The sequence below is a fragment of the Manduca sexta genome, chromosome 21 (genome assembly GCF_014839805.1).
Source record: "Manduca sexta isolate Smith_Timp_Sample1 chromosome 21, JHU_Msex_v1.0, whole genome shotgun sequence".
Taxonomy (NCBI): Eukaryota; Metazoa; Arthropoda; class Insecta; order Lepidoptera; family Sphingidae; genus Manduca; species Manduca sexta.
Window position 1 is genome coordinate 14,889,070 of NC_051135.1, and position 26,410 is coordinate 14,915,479.

Consider the following 26,410-nt stretch of genomic DNA (forward strand, 5'->3'; position numbering starts at 1 on the left):
TGATGGTGAACGATACGACCGTCCATTAACAGTAGAAACACCATCCAACACCTTGAATTACAAAGTACCTATTGTTTGCTATCTATTGCGCTCGCCATCCTGAGACATGTGATATTAAGTCTTATTATGTCCTGTAGTTACACTGGCTACTATGTCCTTCAAATCGAAACACAACAGTGACTACACACTGCTGCTTAGCGGCAGAAATAGACATTGGTACCTACCCAGACGGACTTTCATATATGAGAGATCTATCATCAGTCAAACTACAGGTCCACATTCACAAAATGTACTTTGATCACTATTTAGCGGGCATTTTTAACAGTATATGTATCTTTGTGTTACTTAGCAAAGAACACACAGTAAACCAGTTCATGTGGGTTATGATTTAAAAACTCCGCGTAGTATAAAGGTGAATAGTTTCTGCAAATGAAACATGGAGTCTAAATAAGTGGTATTGTCAAGAGTATTCTCGGGGACTATCGAAAGTAAATTTATCGGAAGAATAAGAAGGAATAATTTATTTTTCAAAAGTTACACTTCTTATAACACTAGCAACGATGTCCACTAGGCTATGCCTGTATCATGGACATTAAAAACAAAGTTTAATAGGACAAACCATATACCATCTAAATTGCATTAGTAGTACATAAATTTTAATAAAATTAAAAAGGAAAACAAAAACAATAAAAATTCTAACACAAATTAATAATTATATACAGAAATTTAAAACTAAAAACACAGTTAAAAAAATTATAGTGGACGACGTTCAGAAGCAGGAGCCTAGGAGTGTGTATGCGTGTGTGTAAGTGTGACTGTGAGTGGATTTGTGAGTGTGTGTATTTATGTGAGAGTTGCAATCATTTAAACCTCAACTTTTAAAAGTCTCTCAGTATCTATATATATAAAAATGAATTGCTGTTCGTTAGTCTCGCTAAAACTCGAGAACGGCTGAACGGATTTATCTTATCTTGGTCTTGAATTATTCGTGGAGGTCTAGGGAAGGTTTAAAAGGTGAGAAAAATTCGAATAATTGCCGGGAAAATCCTCAAAACAGCATTTTTCTATTTCCCATACAAACGTTTTCTAACTAATACGTAGAGTCAATTTGAGCTTTATTGCTATTGTATAAAGTTCACTGTTGTCTAAGCAATGTAGGTGTGTTCCTAACATCAAAGCAGTGTGCGTTGGAGCACAGAATATAATAATGTAATGTCGCGTTCTGAAACTCAACAAAAGTGATATCGCGGACCCGACTAAATTGAACAGTCACAAAATTTAATATATCATTAGTTATTTGGTTGGCTTCACGATATTATTTCTTTTGTTTTACTTTAAAATGCATGTTTTCGTTATGGACAATTTTTGAGCTACTTTTGCATATCTATACTTATAATAAATCTGTAGAGAGGTCAATTCTGTACATGAAATATATTTCCAAAATAACTGGGGATTAGGGATCGATACTGATGCCAAAAATGCAATTAGTAAAATTTTTGTCTGTCTGTCTGTATAACCGTTATAGAAACAAAAACTACTCGACGGATTTTAACTTAACTTGGTACAATTATTTTTCATACTCCTGAGCTGGTTATAGTATACTTTTCATCACGCTACAATTAATAGGAGCATAGCAGTGATGGAAAATGTTGGGAAAACGGGAGAAGTTACTCCATTTTTAAGCTTCCGTCATTTCGTGTGCAACCTTAATGGTTAAAAGTTCCTTCGATTTCACCAGGATCCCATCATCAGACCCTGACCGGACAATCGGACCACCTGCATACCACCATAAATTAAAAAAACATCCCGAAAAATTGAGCACCTTCTCCATTTTTGAAACCCGAAATCCACGCGGGCGAAGCTGCGGGCGGAAGCTAGTCAGAAATAAAATTCTTATGTATGTACTAACAGTTTTATTTTGCGTTTTGTCCGGAGGCAACAAGAAGGACACCGCCACAGCACCTGAAGGAAAAGATATCAGTTAGATATGGCGATAATTTACTTACGTCACTGCTCCGCCCTTCAGGGGTAGAGGGGTGAAGTTATGTATGAATGTATAGTCTATTTTATTTTTAATATCTAGAAGCTGCACACTTCCTGACACTTGTTCCATCACTTTTCGGCTGTCATTTGTCACAATCGACAATTAAATATTGAACCTGTTTCGCAAATATCCAGTATTTTTTTATTTATTTAATAACACTAACGTGACGTACATTGACACATAAGTAATTACACTAATAACATTAATAGTATTCTAAAGCTAAATTACGTTAATATATAAAGCGAACACGGGATGAAATAAACACGAACAAAATGTTAAAAATTATGCAAAAAAAAAAATTACAATTATCATAATATTAAACAGTAGCTAGTACGATTTATTTACCATTTATTTAGGAGTGTAGATTAGAGCGTGACTTAGGTATTTTATTAGCTAATAAATTTATGTGAACAATAATAGCATTTACTTAGAATCTATGAAATAGGCCCTTAAACTGCAAACAGTTCATCCCTCTAAAAATTGTGTTCCAACAAAAAGGGTTTCAAAATGTGTTATAAACTTGGTAGACATTACGCTGTGGTCATCACTTTATATTCTATTACAAATTAAAGTAAATGTACGGCTTATATAAACGTCATGAGTCATGAGTCATGTTGTAAGCGAGCATCTACTCCTACCCTGATCACTGTATAACTGTATCAACTCTAAACCACGACAAGATTTACGTATAGTTTCAAAATGGGCACAGGATTTTCATAGTTCTTCACCGCAGGAAGTTGAAGAGGGCCATGACGGAGTTTGAGTAGCGATGATGATACAGAAGGTAAATAGTGTTAAGGACTCACCCTAACGAGATGGTCGATCGGATGTTACCTTTCCGGGCGAAGTAATACTGAATCGTAAGACCACCGATCAAAATAACTATCCGCACTTATATATGGAACGGTATCTATAATCTCGTTCGAACATAGTGACAGTCGACCTCGTAAAGGTTGCAGGAATTCGCTGAAGGTAGGCTGCTTCGAATGGGTTGATCTGGAAATCTCTAAGAGAGGCCTATGTTCAGCAGTAGAGTTGAAAAAGCTGAGGAAGATGAAAAAGATGAATGACTTACTAAGCGTTAACGCGAAGGTGCCATAGAAAGTAGAGGTGCAGTGGGACATCAAGAAGGCACCGAGGATGTTCACGCCGCCGAGGGCACCGACCCGAGCCACCATCACACCCACGCACGCCGCTGTGCCTCTGAAAACGCATAAAATAATGTTAGAATTAGCATATTAGAAATTTAATCTTGTTTTACAATATTTAAATACTTAAATACTTTAATTATACATACTAGAAAGGAGTAAATGGCATTAATTTTATTATTTAAGAGCACATTTGACAATTTCTTTGCCTTATTTAATAAGTAGCTATATATTTTTTTGTATAATTTTTAAGAACTTGTAAGACGTTTTAGGATCGAATAAGGAATATTTTATAAATGAAACTGCAATGACAAAAGTAAGGAGTGTAATGACGACTTTACTAAATTGAATTGACAATTGACAGTTAATTAATAAAACCGCTTACTTAAATTACAATAATGGATTGCAGAAAACCTATTGCTGTTATTGCAAATCCTAAGAGACAATTTCTATGTTTGTAAATTATATTATTTTTATTAGACCTAATTATGATTAATTATGCAATTTTACTTAGAATTAAATAATAAAAGTGAGATGTTGCAACGGTAGCCCTTACTAAGACATAAAAGGGATCATAAATGTTAAAAATTTTTGGGATCAACATTTAGATCAACTGTAACTAAATACATAGATATATTGTATCGTTTAATTTTAACACTCTCAAAATACACTCACCTATACGAAGTGGGGTAGAGATCCACAAAATACGAAAAAATGAATCCAATACAGAATGCATTAAACAGCAGCCCGAAGTACATAACAAAACTGGTGATGCTGTCATTGATGACCACCGCGCCCAGGGTTGAGAAGCCAGAGATCAAGAGAATGATAATCATCAATAACTTCTTACGATACGCTATCTTAGAGATCAACAAGAGGATAACAGAGTAGCTGACTCCTTGTGCAAGGCTAGACCAGACCAAGCTTAGGTCCACGGTACTTGAGCAGGTTGCCTGGAGATTAAATAGATAGATGTTAACAATTTGGGAGAAGAGTGGTTTCCAGAGTGGCAATCAACTTAATTATAACTCAATTATCTTTTTTTCAGTGGTTATCTAGTAAAGTTAGTTTTGTTTGTAGCGTAGAGATCAGTTAGACTGTTAAGGTTATTTGCCGCAAAAAGGTACTAAGGCCTATCTATTATAGGCCAATCCCATTATGAGCTAAAGTGTACTAACCTCTGCTACTCTTAAAACAAACAATTCCAAAGTTAGTATAGGTATAATTGCAAATATTACTATAATCCTTGTGAAGGATACAGAAATGAAGACGAACGAGAAGAGAATCTGAATAAACGTTTAAGAAATTATGTCCGTATTCCTGTCATATAATAAAAATACTTACACCACTGGCAGCACCCTGATGGTCGCTGACAATAATGCTGCACATGCCATTGACCAGTTCCAGAGTTGAGTTGCCGTCTGTTGACGAGAAATCAGAAGCGAATTTTTCCGCCAGGAACGGATACCAGATGTAGTAGCTATTGTTACTAAAACAAAGAAACATGTTTATATATACCATAAAATCTCTGTCTGTCGAGCAAAAGTACACACTCACTTACACTTTATATTCCAGAAGGGTTAGTCAGAGTAGCAACTGGTGTACCCACATTGCACAATGCGTATTTCATCCCATAATATAATGTGGGGAGAGTCTATCATCATATCGGATACAAATTCCAAATTCTGATTATCTGACATTAAATAGACAAACCAAATATAATCTTCCCCAACCCAGGATTGGAACCCGAGACCTCTGCGCGATAGACGCACTGTGTAGCTAATACAACTAGAACCCCAAGGCAGTTGTTATGCTGCTGGGGCAATCTGAAAAAAGTCTTTGCCAACAGCTCAAACTTTTATAGGTATCATCATAATATAGACAGATAATAGCTTAGATCTGATTAGATGAGTTGGAAATTGCCAAAGCTTTAACCGTCAACATGAAAAGTGCCATAACACGTGGGGCTTTAATAACTTTCAAATTTACTTGCTAAATAACGTTTACGAAAATACCATATTACTTACATGCTTAACACTACAGCAGTCAAATAGTAAAGCTGTAAACTTCGGTAAAGGAGGGGAGGTTTAAACAGGGGAATTATTTGATCCCACAGTGAACGTAGGAACGATAAATCCTTTGATTTCGAGTTCCCTTCTTCTTTCAGATACACTTTGCTTACCTAAAAGAAATCAAGTTATTTAAAATCTATTGGATCACGTAGTATTGTCACATTTATATCCAAAGTATAGTGAGACGAAACCAGAACATGATTCGTTAACTTTCATGTCCCGTAATGCTGCCTTTAACCTTTTAACTTTAACTGCCCTTAACAGACATTTACGTAAAGTCGGTACGAAAATTTCTTCATCTATGCGATTAATTCCTCTCTAAAAAACCTGTCCTGAAGTGTGAGAAAACCAAATGGTTTCTATACTGCGATCTACAGGTCTAGGGACTTCCAATTTACAGTACTTAAACTAGGCTGTTGAGATAATAAATAGCAATTAAATTATCCTTCTCTATTGGTCTTAGACCTTTCTAGCTCTTCAAGTAAAAAATATGGATCAACACAATAATTGGAGCCTAGTGACCGCTGTGAACTGATGTAATAATTAATTATTGTTGTGTCTATGAATAAATAAATAAATTGTATAGTTTAGAATCGTATCCAGCATACATCTATATTCATTTGCCTTAAAAAAATAAGAGACTAACAAAATATAGAATACAAACACAGCCTAGTGTATTACTGTTAAATACATTAAGATTGAGCCGATCGGTGTCTTCTCAACGTGAGCTATGATCGAGGTAATCTCCGCGTAGAATTACTCATCCGACCTCTGTGACTTAGAAGATGCTGTCTCTTTGAACGTAATACTGGTCGTCATGCTCCGATTGTTTTTAACATACAACGGGCAGGCAAATGTCATTATTACAGTAAAAAAAAACCTCACTGGATACTTTCCACGTCCTCCGTTACGTCTCCAAATATTCCTCAACGTATCCAAAGCTTCGTCACATCTTCCAACATTTACCAGGAACTTGGGGCTTTCGTAGTAGAAGTATGTGCCCAACGCTCCCAAGCCCAGAGGAATCGACAGCACCAAGTTCAGCAGACGCCAGGGTGTGAAGGTAATAAAGCCCAGATTGTAGACGAAATCCAGGTTCACGATGAAATAAGCAATTGCTGGAAGTATTAAACATAATACCTATAATTGACACGTAAGTCAGCATGCATAAGATCATGGATAGCATTTTGTTCAAATTGAGTGCGACTGTTTTTCGGCATAACTTGGAAAAATAAATGAAACTTAGATCTAATCTTGAAATACATGAATGTCTTTACAATGATATCGTTCAAAACACACGAATAAAAAACATTGTATGACGCTTTGCTTAACACTCTGTAATTTAGATGTCGGTTCTGAGTTCAGTCCTGATAATTAAGTACTCATTGCATTTTAATGTTAAATAGAAACACAGCAGTAGTCCAGTGCCATGCAATATTTAGTGACGAAGATTGCTAGATCGCATTAAAATAAGTAAACAGGCACATAACATTTTATGAGTGAACTTAGCTAGTTATTAAGTTGCAAGTTTCCTCTTTTTAATAATAGTTGGTACCTTTAATAGGAAATAAAAAAATATTAAGGCCACTATAATTTTGTTAGACGTCGAAAATCAAAATATGCCTCGTTAGACCGTTTTAAAAGACAGGAGCATTTGATCCACAGTGGATGGTTGGGGCGTAGGTACTTACTGACGTAGAGAGCTAGACTGAAGTCTAGCACACTGCTCATGACGAGGATGTAGGTGTCGCGGCTATGCTCCGTAGTGCACTCGCCCAGCATGGTGTACCCCGCGGAATGAGCGCAGCTGCAACTGAGGCAGATTAATATTTAGCACTAACTCCGCGGTAGCTGGCCCATCTCGTGTACATAATATAATATTATATCAAAAGCCGCTGAGTAGATGAAGACCAAGGTATTCTCTTTTGAAGAGATAATACCAGCACACATAAAATTTTCAAATCAGCTTTATAAATATACTAGCTTTTGCCTACGCCTCCGCACGCGTGAAAAGAGTTTTTCAGCATAAATATTTTCACTGGATAAAAAGTAGTCAATAGCACTCAGGAGTAATGTAGCTTTCTATTATAGAAAAAATATTCAAAATTTTCAAAATCGGTTTGGGAATTCCTGAAATTAGCTCGTTGAAAGAAACATACTCCTCAGCTTTATAATATTAGTATAATAATATCTTCACAATATTACCATATGGTTACACAGAGGCTTATTCTAATATAAACCTTACAAGACCTAATTAGACCCCGAAAGAGTTAAATACTTACAAACTCGTGCTGACGAACTTCAAGATGGCTAAGAGGATCCAGTGGGGTGAGAAGGAGCTGATGGCAGACACCGCGAAGCTCACCCATAGTGCTATGCGCAAGCTTCTCCTGCGTCCGTATGTGTCTGAGATGTATCCCCAGGGGAACGCCATCACGACAGGACCTGGAAAGCCAAGTATGTATGTAATAAGGAGACAAGCAATATTCCTAGCTATCAAATTACAAACCTCTGCATTTTTATTATACGAATATATAACAAGAAGATCAAGCCGCCTGCCTGATACTAAACAACATTAGTGTTCATTTGCATATTAACCGTAGAAACTAGGACATACAATTATCGGAATATTCCGATAATCGATAAAAAAAATCGTTTTTATTCTCCAACAAAAGCCGATAAATTATCGATTATGGGATTGCATGCTTTAGTAGAAACACAACCTAAACTCTTAATTTCAAGCCACAGTGTGTTAATGCGCCGCCTCTGCCACGCAAAATTCTTAGTTTTACAGTCTCAAAATTTATTTATTTAATTAGATTACAACTACCTAACAGAATTCGATAAATTTATGTTTGGATATAGTTTGAGCCTCTTAGACTACCAAGTATGTACTTACATAGATTACTGTCTATTCCGGGAAAATATATAGAGGGCCTTTGGTCCCGAAAAATTCTTTCAGGGAGCAAAGTCGCTAGAAAAAGCCATAATATTATAATTTAACAATTTGGATGCTTGAACCTCAATTCGTCCAGAATGGCTAAGCGGATCTAAATGAAATTAGGTACAGAGATAGATTACAGTCCAAAGTACCCTATGGATACTTTTATTTCGGAAAATCTTTATACAATATAATATAATAAATATGATAAATACTTAATAGATTTAATTTTTTGCACATTTTAACTTATTAATTTTAATTAATGCAACGTTTTTTTTTAATGTTAATAATTTTATCATATTTATGAATCGTGTGAAATCAAAGACTTCAAGTATATTGACTTAAAAGTTGTAATGGACCGCTGGAAAATATTATTACACGTTGCAAGACCACGATAGAGCGAGGAGATTAATTTAGATTACTTAAAGGAGCTCTTCTGAATGTGCAATCTAAAGGATATCTAGGAATTCTCAGCGGCACCAGTAAGCAACGTCGGGCAAATAAATTCGATGTATCTATGGAGTCGTTAATCAGTTTATGCAAAGCGGCGTATTATACAGTTGTTGTTGGTTTTCATTTTAAATCATTTCATGGAGCAGGGAATTCGTTTTAAAATGGTTTAAACTAGTTTCATAGTCGGCCCGATATGGACAGTGTGGGTCTTCGAATGCCAATTATTTTAATTACGACGACGACTAGTCGTGCAATATGATTCTGGAAGTGAGCATTCCAAGCTACAGTAGCATACTCCAAATGACTGATGAAAGCATTATACGAGTACAATAGTGCTTGAATATGAATTCAGGACACATTCGTTTTATGAAACTGACCATTCTGCATGCTTCATAAATAGTTTGTAGTAATGCCCAGTAACAATACCAACCTTCTCACCACGGATTTTTTGCATTCAATTTTCATCGCAAGCCTTTCCTAATTTCTAATATTTTCCCTCAAAATTTGCACCGTATCCGTAATTCATATGGAAACGTAAAACTTTAGAGGATAGTGCTTGTTTAATTAAATTGTTGACTTAACTAAATATAACGCACCGACAAACGGCATGGAGAGGAGGATGCTGGTTTCTACGACGCCCAGGTCGAAGTCGCAAGTGGCGCCCGACACCACCACGGAGAGGCCGAACATTTCCAGAACCATCGCGAAGGTTGACGAGCTGAGGGTCACCAGCAGAGTGGCGCTGTACCAGCCATTACCTGGAAGATGAAGGATCGTAGAGCAAATCTGGAGGTAGCATGTCCAATCACATGAATGAGCCGGTTCAGAGGAAATTTTTATCCGCTCTAATAGTGACAACTGTAGTCAAGGTGTAGACTCACCACACCGGCCCAAGTGTGCCGCATCCGAGAATAGGCTGTGTATATCCGGTTTTGAACAGGCCGGCATAAGTATGTCGACTAGCAAGAGATAATTATCTCTTATTACTGTATAGTACATGGTCTCCAGTGGAGATAGTTTGCGGCCTTGAAATGGTCATATGTTAGTTTTATTCTGGGGAAATATGTAACGGGACTTTTATTCTAAGAAAACTCCTTCACACGAGCGAAAATTTTCTAGTCATGTAATTTTATTATTACCTATTACTGATAATTAACCGCACCCATGTATGAAATTAATTTCTTCATCTCGGCACCACTCTGTATAGATTGCGACCATTCATTTATATGAGTTTTATTTCAAAATTATAAAGTAAATAAAACTCTATAATCGTTATCTATTATAATGTAATGAGGTCATTAACGCGATGAGTGTTTTAGAAAAACTTATTTAATTTAGTTTAGAGGTCACGTTGTTACATTAAAGAAGTATTGAAATATAAGTTTTTCTTCGCGACTCTGGCCGCGTGTAAATCTTTTATCGGAATAAATGTCCCAAAGTGCTCGTCGCGGGATAGGAAGTAGCTTTACAGGGGTTTAAACAGGAGAAACGACTTGGGTGCATTAGTTATTACCAAGGACTTGGCCCACTGGATTTATTCGAAGACCTTTGGACGGCAAGATTGTGGACAATGGCTCACGTCGCCCACGCCTTAATCCACCTTTGGGCCATTTAAGTTATATCAGAGGTTCCCAAACTTTGTTTCTCATAGACCACTTCCAAAATATTCTTGGTTCCAGTGGACTCCCTGCAGCGAAATTTCTACCATATTAGCCAGAATATGCAAGTTTTTACATATAGCAGTCTCTGAGCCTCTTAAAATATTATCTTCCTACAATGATAATTCTCTACTATCAAAACCAGATACATTTTCGTGCTCCCCGCTTACGAATTTTGAACCTCAATTTTTTGGCCATATCAATGTAGACCCCCGTCGGGTCTCCTGTGGACCACTAGGGGTTCACCTGGACCACGTTGGGAATCAATGTGTTATATTCCGACGCGGCAAAGTGACCATGCCTTTGATAAGTGTGGTTGCGTTGTATGGAGCATGGACGTATGTAGGTGTCCCTATTTCGTCTTTAGGGGCGAATTCGTCTTTTTGAATTACTGGCGTGCACTTATCGTATACGGAATAGGGCCCCCTGACCTTACTTTTATTTTCATTTTAAGGCCCCTTGATGTTTACCAACAGCCTTGACTCCTCATCTCGTAATTGAATTATACAAAAATATATATATTTTCTAACAAAAAACGTTCACACGATAAAATATTTTTGTATATAGGAATGTTTTTAACAGATTTGCCGGCACATTAACATTTTAATTATTTCGTGAAAATTATATTATAATCTTAATTTAATTTGAAAATTTTATTTTTATCTTTATTTAATTTGATAATTTGAAAATTTTATTGTTTGTTTAAAGCAAAGAGGAAAAATCATTTTAAAATAGAAACTAGTCTAAAAAAGGAGAAGTATAAATGGCGGTTGTAGGTAAATTTAGGTGTGGAGATAATTTGAGATCCTGGGGAGGACATAGGCTACTTTTTATCCCAGGAAAATGCAAAGCGGGATTATATGCTTATAATTATAGCAAATAGATAAGATTTCGGAAACGACTAGATGCTAGTAACCAAGTTAATTCGAAATAATATCGTTTTTAAGGGAGATAACAATCGAAATATCCAGAAAAATCCTAACAATAACTTCCGTTCCCTTATAACTCAAAATATCCTCAATGACGGCTATTTATAAAAAAGCGCCTAAGCTATTACTATGCACGATATAATGGCAATTCCGAGGATTTTATAATATGCATCTTAACCTTAAACATAATTCGTCAATTGTTGGTGTGATTTCTGCTTACCCGAAAATGGGAATGGTGTGATGTTATGTTTATGTGTTTATCTAGGAAACTGTTTATTGACAACATTTTAAATTAATTAAAGAAGGTTACAAGAGGTGTATCGAATTACTATAGCAGTAGCATTAACATTTGAGCTGGCTCGCACGACAACTAACCATATTATATAAGCTAGTGCTGTGTTCGTCCTCTCCTAATGGATGACAGCGACAGCTCGAGGTTTCAAATGCAGCTTTAATATGAGTGATAAACTCACCCATTAAACATAAGAAGAAAAAGAAGAACTCACCGGCTAAGTTAATAGCATCTCCGTAGGGACAAATATACTCCTCCTGATTGCTCTTACTGATCGTCCAAACAGAATCCTTCTTACGACGGTCACCATTAGCCTCGCGTGTCTTCACAGGATCACCATCTCCTTTGTTTGCCATTATCAGCTATCAACTAAATATGTATACACTGATATGTGATAACCATCAAGTCCGGGATTCAGTCTCCTCAACGTAAACTATAGATTTCAAATTATCGCAACTTCACCGGTCAGTTATTCCCCGAGAGTCTTGATCACAGCTTCGCCAGTAGACTTCCTTGCTTATTCCACAATGCTATCCGCATTACCTCAGTGACATTCTTGTTTGAACTATTATTAACAATTAACACTAATTTACAATAGAACACGTTTTCACTGTTATCGACAACCTATTTAACAAATGAAAATTAACATAAAGGTAACGTCTCAATAGCAGTAAGATGTCGGCGTCAAATAACATTAAATTAACTCAGTAGGTCTGAAATAACGCCTATTCAATAAATTATATAATTTATATTAAAAACAAGTAGCTTAGTTTTATGAAATTAGACGTAGTTAAATAAAATTATACGTATATTATTATATATTACAAGCGTGTGAAATTTCAAACGACTCAATACAAACAATTAATTACAACGGAAATCAAAAAATATCATAATAAACAAATTCAAACATAAATCCTTCAGAATTAAATGAATTAAATGAATATTGTACCATTAAATGAATCCTTTATGTACTGGCCGTAATGCTTGCTTCGTCTATTCCACGAGACTGCGTGCGAATTGTCGAACGTACGGTAAATAACTAAATTGTGTTGACAAACGACTTTTAGAGACAGTTTCGTTAAATATATAGTTCAAAATGAATGATTACATTTTATATCTTTTTAAACCACCACCAACCACCAATAAAAATCGTGTCAGTCCCCCCTATGACCACGAAGGCAGCAAAGTCTTCGAAATGTCGGGAGAAAGTTAAAATATAAAAACCACGATAAAATCCGAAAAATAGTATAATTTTAATTCGAACATTCGCGTAAACACAAGAAATCATTAAACATAAAATCCAGTTAAATATATTATAAGTATATTCTGCAGTGCACGCAATAGAAGCTCTCAGAATGAATACATTTTCCCCGTTTTTGCAATATTTTTTTTGATGGTTTGCTCCTATTGGTCAAAGAGCAATGTTATATAGGCTATAGTCTAAAGCTTAAGTTTTCCTCGATAAATGAGTTATCCAACACTAAAATAATTATTCAATTTGAACCGGTAGTTTTCTGAGATTAGCGCGTTCAAACAAACAGACAAACTCTTCAGCTATACAATATTGAAGTAAGTATAGATGATTTATGTAATAAATTGATTGCTTCATTGTTAGGTAACTCCGTCAATGGATAACTCTAATAATAACTGACATAAAAACTAATATTCCATCCATCTTTTTTTTTTCATCTTTATCACTGCTGGGATGTTGTCAATATATTTAATACAAACCTCATGGCTACCATTGTGTATAAAAGAACCAGGTATAGTTAGTTATCTATTTTGACGTATTGCGGCTCAGTGACCAAGTACACCCAATAAGGTAAATTATTTTTTACTTATACGTACGTGAACGGAAATGTGATGTGTTATATTCTAAGAATTTTCAAGGCAGGCAGTGCTACATATTTCAATGAATCAATCTTAATTTATTTTAGTCCGCACTTTAAGTAATTAACTAGTATAAGGGGGCAATGTTTAGGAATACAATCTAGTTTATATGCTTGAATATTTTATAATTAGCTTTAATTTTGATTGTAATCTGTATTGCATCTTAATTTTATTTAAATAAAATCAATCAAGTTATAATGAATTTGTTGCATGACTTTTGACTGAAAATTACTTGCAAATTAATGGTAGTATAAAATCGGATAATTGGTTTTTTACGTTCCTTTAAGTCGTTATAAGAAGGTACTAACCACGCCGAATACCACCAGCGGTTGCGTAAAATATTGACGACTATCATTCTCACTGATGATTGAATGACTGACCTCGTGCAAAATCAAAACAACTCTTTACTTATTTAAAAAAATCGACACAATTAGACGATGCGACTTTGTCATTCCAATTTAGAAAATAATTATCATTGTAAACACGATTTTTAGAAGCAAATTATTACGCTCACTCGAGTCAACCTATTAAAGTCCCCCCCTGAGGATATTCTTGTGCGCTCAGTCACCACCACGAATACACGCCCACGCACGGTGCAAATGTCGTGGCCGTTGGCACACACAGGTGTATACTTCATGGGTGCATTTTACATCTACACCTATAAGGACTAGCGAACATTTCCTGGCTTTCTTCCCTCCTCCCATCCTAAAATAGTTCCTTGTCCTTCCCTCATATTGCCTTCCAAACTATGCCCTCTCAACTTTCCTCCAAGTTGCTGCAGTCGCCAACCCGATCCAACAACAAGCCCCAATGTTGTCATGTCCTGCCTATTTCTTGTCTGCCTCCTCTCATCCCCGTGAGAGGCGACTAAAGGAAGGCTGCCAAGAGTAGCGAACGCGCAGCGGGGACTCCGAAGCAGGCTTAAGAATTCAGGATTCAGAACGTCTACAGGTAAATCCGACATAACCATTCTACCACTTCCCAGCTTCGAAAAGTCCCTAAATGTCTGTAGCAAGCCATAACGCCATTGGTACAAACCAAGCGCTATATTTGAAAAAATACTGGCATGAAGTCGGCTACACTATGAGAAATTAGGATATAGTCTATCAATGTGCAAAATTTTATCTAAATCCGTTAAATGGTTTCAGCAGTTACCTCTAACAAATCATTTTAAGAAACATTAATTGCATTTATATTTGTACGAAGTAAGATTGAGAGCGGCGATAGCCTAGTTGGGTGTGGAACGGACTGCCAAGACGAATGTCCGCAGGTTCAAATCCCAAGGGCACACACCTCTGACTTTTCTAAAATCATGTGTGAATTCTTTGTGAATTTATCGTTCGCTTTAACGGTGAAGGAAAACATCGTGAGGAAACCTGCACATCTGAGAAGTTCTCTATAGGAATTTCGAAGGTGTGTGAAGTCTACCAATTCGCACTAGGCCAGCGTGGTGGACTAAGGCCTAATCCCTCTCAGTAGTAGAGGAGGCCCGTGCTCAGCAGTGGGCAAGTATATAATACAGGGCTGATATTATTAAGATTGAGTACTTATTTTTCCCGACAGACAACGACTCGGATGTGCCTCTGGCATTGCTTTAGTCCATGGGCGTCGGATGCTGCTTAACATCAGACAGACCGCTCGCTCGTTTGCCTACTAAGGCAATAAAAAAACTTACTCTCATAATTTTTCCCTAATGCGCCTAAAGAAGTATAATTTAAAAAACACATATTTTAGTGTACTGAACTGATGGCGTGGTGGGTAGCGAAATAAAATTCTAATTTAAGTACTAACAGTTTTATTAAGCGATTTGTCTGGAGGCAACAAGAAGGACACGGCAACGGTACCTGCAGGAAAATATATTAGTTAGATATGGCGATAGTATCCTATATATAGTAGCGATAGTATATCCTTACACGACTGCTCAGCTCTTTAGGGGTAAAGGGGTTAAGTTTTGTGTGAATGTATATATTAAGTCAATTTTATTTTAAAAGGCTAAAAACCGCACACTTCATGACTATTGTTCCATCACTTTTCGGCTGTCATCTGTCATATCCGAAGATTAAATATTGAGTCTGTTTCATAAGTTTCAAGTAAATTTTATTTTTTAGTAATCGTATTAAACAGCTAACGTAGATAGCACAATTTATTTATGATTTATTTGGGAATATTGATGAAAGCGTGACTTTTGTATTTCATTGGCTTATAGATTCACGTGACCAGTTGCATTCACTAAGAATCTATGATATAGATCCTTAAACTACAAACAGTTCATCCCTTTAAAAATTGTGTTCAAAAATGTGTTATAAACTTGAAGACATCACGCTGCGGTCATCATGTTAGATTCTGTTACAAATTAAATAAAATACGGTTTATATAAACTATCCGCACTTATAGATTGAATGACGTCAATAATCTCGTTCGAAAATAATGACAGACGACCTCGTAAAGGTTGCAGTAATTCGTTGAATGTAGACCACTTCGAATAGGTTTATCTCGAAATTTCTAGGGGAGGCCTACGTTTAGCAGTTGAGTTGCAAAAGCTGAACAAGATGAAGTAGATGAATAACTTACTAAGCATTAACGCGAAGGTGCCATAGAAGGTGGCAGTGCAGTGGGACATCAAGAAGGCACCGAGGATGTTCACGCCGCCAAGGGCACCAGCCCGAGCCACCATCACACCCACGCACGCCGCTGTGCCTCTGAAAACACATAATACAAAGTTAGAATTAGCAGATTAGATATTGTATCGTGTTTCGCAATATTTAAATAAATAAATACGTTTATTATTCGTAGTAGACAGGAGAAAAAAAAGGCACTTATTTTATTTTTTGGGAGCACAGTTGACAATTTGTTTGCCTTATTTAATAAGTAACCTTTACTAAGACGTTAAATAGACCATAAATGTAACAATGTTTTGGGTTAAAAATTTTGAAGAATTGTAACTAAATACAAAGACATCTACCGTTTAATTTTAACAAAATATACACTTACCTATACGAAGTCGGGTAAAGATCCACAAAATACGAGAAAATGAATCCTGTACACAATTCATTGAATAGCAGCCCGAAGTACATGATAAAACTGGTGATGCTGTCATTGATGACCACCGCGCCCAGGGTCGAGAAGCCAGATATCGAGAGAATGATAATCATCAATAATTTCTTGCGATATGCTATCTTAGTGATCAGCAGGAGAATAACCACGAAGCTGGCTCCTTGTGCGAGGGCTGGACCAGACCAAGCTCAGATCCACGGTACTTGAGCAGGTTGCCTGGAGATTAAGTAGATTGTAGGAATTCAGAAGAAAAGTGGTTTCCAGAGTGGCAATCTGTTACTCAATTATCTTTATTTCACTGGTTACCTAGTAAAGTTTATAGGGTAAAGGTCAGTTAGAATGTTAAGATTATTTGCCACAGAAAAGGGTACTAAGGCCTATCTATCTAATATAAGTCAATCGTATTATGAGCTAAAGTTTACCTCTGCTACTCTTAAAACAAACAATACTAAATTCAGTATAGGTATGGATTTGCAAATTTTACTACAATGCTATAATTTTAAGGGATATAGAAATGATGGCGAACGAGAGGAGAATTTGAATAAGCGTTTTAGAAATTATGTCCGTATTCCTGTAATATAACAATCATACTAACACCACTGACGGCAGCCTGATGCTCGCTGACGATAATGCTGCACAGGCCGTTGACCTGTTCCACAGTTGAGTTCCCGTCTGTTGACGAGAAACCAGAAGCGAATTTTTCCGCCAGAAACGGAAACCAGATGTAGTAGCTGTTATTACTGAAACAAAGAAACATTATGTTAAATATACAGCATATAAATTGTCGCACTGTTGGACAATGGTAAAATGCGTATTGCGTCTTGTAATGTAATGTGGGAGACCTTATCGTCATATCGGATACAAATTCCAAATTCCTATCTGATATTAAGTAGAAAATACCAATATCATTTTTCTTAACCCAGGATCGGAACCCAGGATCTCAGTGCGGTAATCATACTGTATGGACAATACAACTTTGCTACCAAGGTTGTTACACCACTAAGGCACTCTGGGAAAATTCTTTGTCAACTGCTCATAATCTTGTAGGTATCAACTTAGATCTGGTTAGATAGTTGTAAATCGCTGAAGCTTTAACTGTCAACCAGAAAAGTGCCATAACACGAAGTTTTATTGCCTTTCAAATTTACTTACCAAATAACGAAAATACCGTATGACTTACATGCTAAACACCACAGCAGTCAAGAAGTAAAGCTGCAAACTTCGGTAAAGGAGGGGAGGTTTAAATAGGGGAATTATTTGATCCCACAGCGAACGCAGGAACGATAAATCCTGTGATTTCAAGTTTCCTTCCTCTTTCAGGTACACTTTGCTTACCTGAAAGAAATAAAGTTATTTGACATGTACTAGATCACATAATATACGTCACATCTATATATCCCAGGTACAGTGAGACAAAACCAGAACATGATTCGTTGATTCTTTAACTTTCATGTCCCGTAATGTTTACGAATCTATCGCTATCAATTCCTAACTGCCCTTATCAGACATTTACGTAAAGTAGGTTCGACAATTTGTTCATCGGTGCAATTAGTACCTCTCTAAAAAATCTGGACTGGCCAAACGGTTTGTCACATGTCTAACCTCGTGTGCCAAGTCTAAATATTTAGACATTTCGTCTTTTTTCAGCCTTAACATGGTTATCGTCATGCAGAATGGTACATCAACAAGTATTGCCTGGCACGACAGTCGATCGACTATGACAATATACTATGATAATATTATTGGTAACAAGTGTTCTATCTGTAATACTAGATCGATAATATTATTATTATAAACAAAACTCACCGGATACTTTCCACGTCCCCCATTACGTCTCCAAATATTCTTCAAAATATCCAAAGCTTCGTCACTTCTTCCAACATTTACCAGGAACTTGGGGCTTTCGTAGTAGAAATACGTGCCCAACGCTCCCAAGCCCAAAGGAATCGACAACACCAAGTTCAGCAGACGCCAGGGTGTGAAGGTAATGAAGCCCAGATGGTAGACGAAATCCAGGTTCACGATGAAATAAGCAAATGCTGGAATTATTAAACGTTATACCTATAATTGGTACGTAAGTCGGCATGCATTAGATCATGGATATCATTTTATTCAAATTGACAGAGACTATTTTACGAAAGGACTAGGAAAGGTAAAGAAAACATAGATCTAACGATGAAATATATTAATGTCTTTGCAATTACATCGTCCAGAACAATTGAATAAAACACATTGTGAGGCGCTTTGCTTATCACTCTGTAATTATAATTAGACGTCAGTTCGCCTAATGACTACTAATTGCATTTTAATATCAAATTGAAACAGAGCAGTGATCGTTCAATCAGTGCAGTACCATGCAGTAAGCAAAATTTGTAGGTCACACTACAATAAGTAAACAGGCACATAACATCTGAGGAGCGAACTTAGCTAGTCATTCAGTTGTAAGTGTATCCACTTTTTTATTATAATGTGCCTTTATGAGGAGATGAAAGAATTAATTAAGGCCACTATAATTATTTTGTTAGTCGTCGGAAATCTAAACATGTCTCATTAGACCATTATAAAAAGATAAGAGCATTTGATCCCAATAGAATGGTTGGGGCTTCAGTACTTACTGACGTAGAGAGTTAGACTGAAGTCTAACACGCTGGTCATGACGAGGATGTAGGCGTCGCGGCTGTTCTCCGTAGTGCATTCACCCAGCATGGTGTACGCCGCGGACTGAGCGCAGCTGCAACTGAAGCAGAATAACAGTTAACACTAGCTTTAACAGCTTTTGTCACTTTGACATAGTATGCTGACACTAAACCAAGGAACAGTTATAAAACAGAAGGTCCAGGTTCAATTCTCAGCAGCGTCATCAAATGTACACTCATACGCCTTTTTTCGTAACTGTATATTTCCGTGGCGACTGACACCAGACAGGCAGATGGTCGTAAACACTAAGCCGAATCTTTTCTGCAACGTTGGAAGAAAGTCAAATAGGAATTTGATTACTAATATTTTTCAGTACACTCGTATGGTATGATATATTTATGATACGGGATTCCCCATTTAGAATTACTTTAGCAAAGCAACAATAATAAGAATTGCTACTTCATTTGTCAGAGTTTGTCTTTTGAGACTTTGTTTTATAATATATTTAATTTTTTTTGAGAAGAACAATTCCCTCATACTTTATTATTGTATAACTTCAACTGTTTACACAGCATTCTCAGTGGAATCTCTCAAAAGGAATAAATTTTCGCCGTTTTTGCAACATTTAGTTTTAGAAACTCTAAGTTATAATGTATCGAGTATATGAAATATCTATACATAACTATCTGTTAATGAATTAGCTATATGATAATATAAATAAAATTAGGCGCATTAGGTGCATCTCCTGTAAGATTATATTTAAAAAGTAAATAAATATTTTTCATTAATCTCTTCTCCTATATGTTATGGCATGATGTTATAGAGCCTTGCTTGATAAATGGGCTATCAATTAGAACTAGTAGTTTCTGAGATTAGCGTGTTTAAACAAACAAACTCTTCAGCTTTATATAACAGTATAGATAGATAGTATTCTATATAATATACATCCTCAAAATAATAACATATGGCTAAGCAGAAGCCTCCTCTAGAATTAACCATGCAAGACCTTATAAGACCTTGAAAGAGTTAAGTACTTACAAACTCGTGCTGATGAACTTCAAGACGGCCAAGAGGATCCAGTGAGGTGAGAATGAGCTGATGGCAGACACCGCGAAGCTCACCCATAGAGCAATGCGCAAGCTTCTCCTGCGTCCGTATGTGTCTGAGATGTATCCCCAGGGGAACGCCATCACGATAGGACCTGGAAAGCCAAGTACGTATGCAATAAGGAAACAAGCAATATTCCTGGCTATAAACAGTTACATTGCTTTGAATTACAAAGTCTGCAAGCAAGCCGCTCGCCTGAGAGTACACAACACGAGTGCTCATTTGTCTATTAACACAAGAGGGCTTTAATATGATTAAAGTCACGAAACATTCGTTTTGTGAGACCGAAAAGTTGGTAATAATGCCCAGTAACACGTAAGACTTTAGAGGATAGAGCTTGTGTAATTTAATTGCTGACTTAATTTAATAGAACGCACCCACAAACGGCATGGAGAGAAGGATGCTGGTTTCCGCGAGACCCAGGTCGAAGTCGCAAGTGGCGCCCGACACCACCACGGAGAGGCCGAACATTTCCAGAACCATCGCGAAGGTCGTCGAGCTGAGGGTTGCCAGCAGAGTGGCGCTGTACCAGCCATTACCTGGAAGATAAAGGATCATAGAGTCAATCTGTAGATAACATTTCCAATCACGTGGATGAGCCGGTTCAGAGGAAATTTGTATCCGCCCTAATAGTGACAACTTGTACGCAAGCTGTAAAACCCACCACAGTGGCCCTAGTGAGCCGGGTCCGGGATCAGTGTGTGTGTACCCGGATTCGAACAGGCTGGAAAAATTGTGTCGACTAGCGAGAGGTAATCATCTTTTGTCAATCTATAGTTTTAGTTGATGGTCTCTAGTGAAGACAGCTTGCGACCTTAGAATGCTCATATTATGTTACTTTTATCCCGGGGAACTATCTAAATGGATTTATACTTATCCTTGGAAATCTCTTTCACGCGGGCGAAAATTTTATAGTCATGTAATTTTATTATTATTACCGACAATTAGCCGCAACCATGTGTGAAATTAATTTCACTATATCGGCACCACTGTGTATAGATTAAGATATTTTCATTTATATGATATTTATTTTAAAATTGTAAACATTTCTAAAAACTATATAATCGTTATCAATTGTAATGTAATGAGGTCATTAACACGATGAGTATTTTTGAAAAACTTATTTAATTAAGTTTGAAGGTCACGTCGTTACTTTATCGATTGCTTATGTTTACGCGAATGTTATACAATGTAATAAAAGTATTTTTCGGATTTTATTGCACGATAAAATCCATTTTTTTTTAATGTCACGTTGTTACATTGAAGAAGTATTGAAATACTAGACTATCTTCGCGACTCTGCCCGCGTGTCAATCTTTCACCGGAATAAATGTCCCAGTGTTCACGTCATGGGATAGAAAGTAGCTTTACAGGACTTTAAACAGTAGAAACGAGTATGGTACATTAGTTATTACTAAGGACTTCGCTCAGTGGATTTAGTCGAAGACATTTGGATGTGCGAGATTGATCCTCGCCTACAATCTCGCTAGCTCCTATTTACCTATACGGTCATTAAAGCTGTCCTTCGATTAGGACTTCCGTAATTGCAAAAAGAAGAATTTGCCCCGTAGACGGAATAGGGCCCCTTGACCTTACTTTTAAGTTTATTTTTAGGCCGGTTGATGTTTACCAACAGCCTTGAATCCACATTTCGTCATTGAATTATACAAAACATATAATTTGCCACTAAAAACGTCCACACGATAAAATATGGATTCGTATATAGGAATATTTTAAAGTTTTAATAGATTCGCCGGCACATATTTTAATTATTTCACGAAAAGTACGTGTATTATATCGTATATTATACTGTTAATTTAATTAATTTATGCAATTTGAAACTTGTATTGTACATAGAGGAAAAGAGGAAAAATAATTTTACAATAAAGACAAGGCTAAACAAGGAGCAGTAGAAACATTCAGGGTAACTGAGCGCAGTGGATCTGAGGGCATCGCGTATATTTGCTGAACGAGGGCTACAGGAGAAGGGGTTCTTTGGGTGGGACCAGGACGTCAGAGTAGGCAACTAGTATCTACAAATGGCGGTTTTTTCGCAATTTAACCTGTCTTCCCAAAATATTTGGATGGACTTAGTTAACTTGGAAAAATAGAGCGGGCGGTCATCAACACGTAATAAAAGGGGTTGGAAAACATCTGTACATATATACTATACTACTATAGACATTTGAAGAGTTTGTTTAAACGCGCTAACCTCAGGAACTACTGGTTCAAATTGAAAAATCCTTCTAGTGTTGGACAGCCCATTTCCAATGGAGCCCAATGCCCATCGATGAAGACCAAAGGCTATATAACATCAGGCTATGACAAATAGGTGTAGATCATCAAAGAACAACTGTTGTAAAAACTAGGAAATTTTATTTGTTTGAGAGCTTTCATTGCGTGCGCTGCGTAAACTGTTGACGTTACGCCACAATTATGTACGACGGAACAAGTATGTATGCGTTTTAACATGGATAGTGAATAAATATAATATGATACATCTAAGTCAGTGTTAAATAACAAAAATAACCTATAAACTGACAGCTATGTTTATAAAAATAGCAAATAGATAAGCTTCGGGAAATGACTAGACGCTAGTGACCATGTTAATTCAAAATAAAACGGTTCACTTGTAAGTAAACTAACAATTGAAAGTCCACCACACTGGACATCGCATGATCCTATACACCGTCATTAAAGTCTGATATCCAGAAAAATCTTAACTTAAACTCCCGCTCCCTTAAAACTCAAAATATCCATAATTACGCATATTTATAAAAAAAAAACCGTATACTATCACTATGCACGATATAATAGCAATCATATAGGAAAATATAATATGTGTTTTAACCTAACATAGCTCATCAAATGTTGGTGCGATTTTTGCCTACCTGGAAATGGAAATGTTTATCTAGGAAACTGTGAGTTGACAACATATGAAATTAATTAAAGCAGGTTACAAGAGGTGTATCGGGGCACGATAGTAGTAACATTGACATTTGGGCTGGCTCATACAACGACTCATTAAATATAAGCTAAATATATTTGAGTCAAGTGCTGTCTTTGTCATCTTCAAATGGATGACAGCGACAGCATTTAATAAGTTTATGCAGACCAACTTTAATATCAATTTTTAACTCACCCGCTAAGTTAATAGCATCTCCGTAGGGACAAGCATATTCCTCCCGGTTGCCGTGGCTGATCGTCCAAACAGAATCCTTCTTACGACGGTCACCATCTCCTTTGTTTGCCATTATCAGCTATCGACTAAATGTCGAAACTCTAATATATGATAATCATCAAGTCCGGGGTTCAGCCTCCTCAGCGCAAACTATCGATTTCAAATGATCGTAACTTCGCCGGTCAGTTGTTTCTTGAGCGCCGTTATAACTTCGCCAGTAGACTTCCTTCTGAGTCGATCACTAGTTCCACAATGTTATCCGTATTACCTAAGTGACATTCTTGTTCGAACTATTATTAACAGTTAACACTAATTTACAATACAGACAAGAACACGTTTTCACTGTTATCGACAACCTATTTAACAAATGAGAGGAACATAAAGGCAACGATTTAATGGTAGTAAGACGTCGGCGTCAAATAACATTAAATTAACTAAGTATGTAGGTCTGAAATAGCTCGTATTCAACAAATTAAACTATTTATGTTAGAAACTAGTAGCTCAGTTTTATGAATTTACATGTATTAAATAAAATTATATAATATTATTATCTATTATAAAAAAAATTACAACTGAACCAAAAAATAAATATCAGAAAAACAATTCGAAAATAAATCCTTCAAAATGTAATTAATTAAATGAATATTGTACCATTAAATGAATCCTATAAGTACTGGCCATAACGCTTGCTTTGTCTATTCCACGAGACTTCGTGCGAATTGTCGAACGTACGATAAATAACTAAATCGTGTTGACAAACGACTTTTAGAGACAATTTGGTTAAATAGTTATTTAACCAAATTTTCTAACATCTAATATTTTAAATCAATGGCTTTTTAAACAAGTTGCTTTGCTTTTGTTTCGCGTATAGCCACCTACCTACAGACGCAGCTGAATAAATTAATAACTTTTGGGATCATAACATTGTTTTCTGCACAAAAATAAAATGAAAAATAATTACTTTCTTTTACACAAAAACTGAACGTCTATAGGCAATTCGAAATTTTAATTTCTTTAGCTACTTTTGTGTTTGTCTGTACGTACAGGCTAGGGCTGCCGTGTTGAGGTCTCGAGCTCAATCCTCGTTCGGGTCAAACGACATTGGTTTTTTCTATACATGGCAATAACCTTGTCCTCTGTTAACTCACCATGTTTGGAGAAGGGTGGGTATGATACATTTCTGCCTACCCTTTAGATCTCCTTAACTCCAATAATAAATATACCCCCTTATTCATAGACGTTATTTATTTAAGGACGGAGAATTGCTGTGATAACAAATCTGTTTCTTAGTGCTGACGGCATGGCAGCCTTCGCAGTGCGTAAACATAGGGTCGATGTGATTGGCTAATATTGAGATACAACTTGAACTAATTAGTTGTCACATAAACAAAGCTGAACAAACAGCAAGCTGTCAGATAAACCAAGCTGAAACAGATTTGTTATCACAGCAATGCTCCGTCCTTAGATAAATAACGTCTATGAATAAGGAGGATAGTTTATAAATATTTTTTTATAATATTTATCGTCGATCAAAATTTTATCAATAAATGTTGAACGTAATGATTTTACTCATAATGTGTCCACCGACACTAAAATGTACGTTACCAATGAGTATTAACTATATCTCGTTAGGCGTCGTCATAGTATTTTAATTAACAATGCTAACATAGGCGCCGTTCAAGTATTAAGTAACCCAATTTGGGAGGAGGGGAGTCTTGTAAAACGTTATGATGCGTTGCTGGGGGCTCGTATAAAGCTTTATGTAGCATTGTTTTTTTTTAGATTACGAAGGTATTTTAGCGACTTTCCGGGATTTTGGGTAAAATAATTGAGAATGTTACAAAAAAATTGTCACTTTAGAGTTACATAACTTTTGGAGGGGGACGGGAGCGTACAGGAAAACGTTACAGCGCGTTATTTAGGAGGGTGGAGAGGTCAAAAATCTTCAAAAATTGCGCTACGTAATACTTGAACGGCCCCATATACTATACTACTATCCAACAATATTTTCTATTAATATAAATGCAATGATGACAAAATAGTGCCCGGAGTTTCTTTTTGCCTTTCTTCTTCGGGTAGTCATCACTTAGGTAGCTAGTGAAAGGCTGGTAGGTTAGCCAGGTTATGGCTCATGTCCTCGCCGGTGTGGATCGCGACGCGTTCCTCCTTTAATGTTTATTAAGATTATAATATACATCATTTTATTTCTTCTTTCCTGCCAGCCTGACTTGGCTTTTTTATTTACTATATAGTCTTTCATTTATTGGATGTCCAATATAAATTGTCTTTTGTTTATATAAGCGACTTTATCTAAGTAATGATTAAATATTCTCACGTACTTTGACTTATCATATGCAACTATGTTCGCCTACGTGATGAATAAAGCATTTTATTTTGGATGGGTGACAGGAGACTGACCAAGAGGATATATAAGGCGAATGTGGACGGAAGAGCCGGTAGGGGTCGACCCCATCGAATTTTGATTCTTATTAAACGCCAATGCAAAAGTACCCTGAAGCGGTGGGAAACCATGAAAAGATTGATGAAGGTAGAAGAAGCGAGAGAAGCATGCTAGAATCGTGTAAAGTGGCAATCCATAGTCTGCTTACCCTTATGGCAGGGGAGACGTGATATTATGGATGTATATATGTATAAATGCAAAAAAGTTATTATAATATGTATAGGGATGTTTGTTAGAATTTAAATATAAACGCAGAATGAATTGGCGGACGGATATGCTATTATATATTTCAGAATAATATAGAGTGGAATTATGGATTCGCGGACTATGCCGTGATAAATATCCAATAGTTAAAGAAGGCTGCCAATCCTCCAAACGTCCGGAGAAAAATATAACATAAAAACCGCGATAAAATCCGTAAAATAGTCTTATTTTAATACTAGTAAAAAAAAATATGAATCGAATCGGGCAATCACTAATCATCAAAACCTTGGAACTTGCAAATCGCTACAATAAATCATAAACAACAATGTTCTGTGAGTTT

General features: G+C 36.4%; 2 protein-coding genes across 2 annotated transcripts; both read right to left on the reverse strand.

Moving 5' to 3' along the window:
* Positions 1–4,101: 4,101 nt before the first annotated feature.
* Positions 4,102–12,160, reverse strand: LOC119190104 (putative transporter svop-1). Its single transcript, XM_037441168.1, has 7 exons — positions 11,752–12,160; positions 9,255–9,416; positions 7,547–7,709; positions 6,956–7,077; positions 6,157–6,382; positions 4,551–4,681; positions 4,102–4,145 (listed from the first exon to the last, which is right to left on the reverse strand). The coding sequence occupies exons 1-7, from the start codon at positions 11,891–11,893 to the stop codon at positions 4,102–4,104; spliced, it is 990 nt and encodes a 329-aa protein (XP_037297065.1). The 5' UTR covers positions 11,894–12,160.
* A 3,045-nt stretch (positions 12,161–15,205) lies between these two features.
* Positions 15,206–24,133, reverse strand: LOC115447919 (synaptic vesicle 2-related protein). Its single transcript, XM_037440871.1, is given in 12 exon segments — positions 15,206–15,271; positions 15,999–16,126; positions 16,419–16,651; positions 16,653–16,697; positions 17,077–17,221; positions 17,662–17,816; positions 18,288–18,520; positions 19,097–19,218; positions 20,157–20,319; positions 20,603–20,764; positions 23,367–23,761; positions 24,057–24,133. Coding segments are annotated over 11 exon segments (1,563 nt in total). The 5' UTR covers positions 23,479–23,761; positions 24,057–24,133; the 3' UTR covers position 15,206.
* Positions 24,134–26,410: the final 2,277 nt, after the last annotated feature.

What these genes read in the sequence shown, in the direction of transcription:
- LOC119190104 (XM_037441168.1), bottom strand. Translation starts at nt 11,893, where the DNA reads ATGGCAAACAAAGGAGATGGTGATCCTGTGAAGACACGCGAGGCTAAT. An exon ending in CCTCTCCATGCCGTTTGTCG is followed by an intron (nt 7,710 to 9,254) that starts GTGCGTTATATT and finishes TTGGCTTTCCAG; the next exon opens with GTCCTGTCGTGATGGCGTTC. An exon ending in CAGTCTAGCTCTCTACGTCA is followed by an intron (nt 6,383 to 6,955) that starts GTAAGTACCTAC and finishes TAATACTTCCAG; the next exon opens with CAATTGCTTATTTCATCGTG.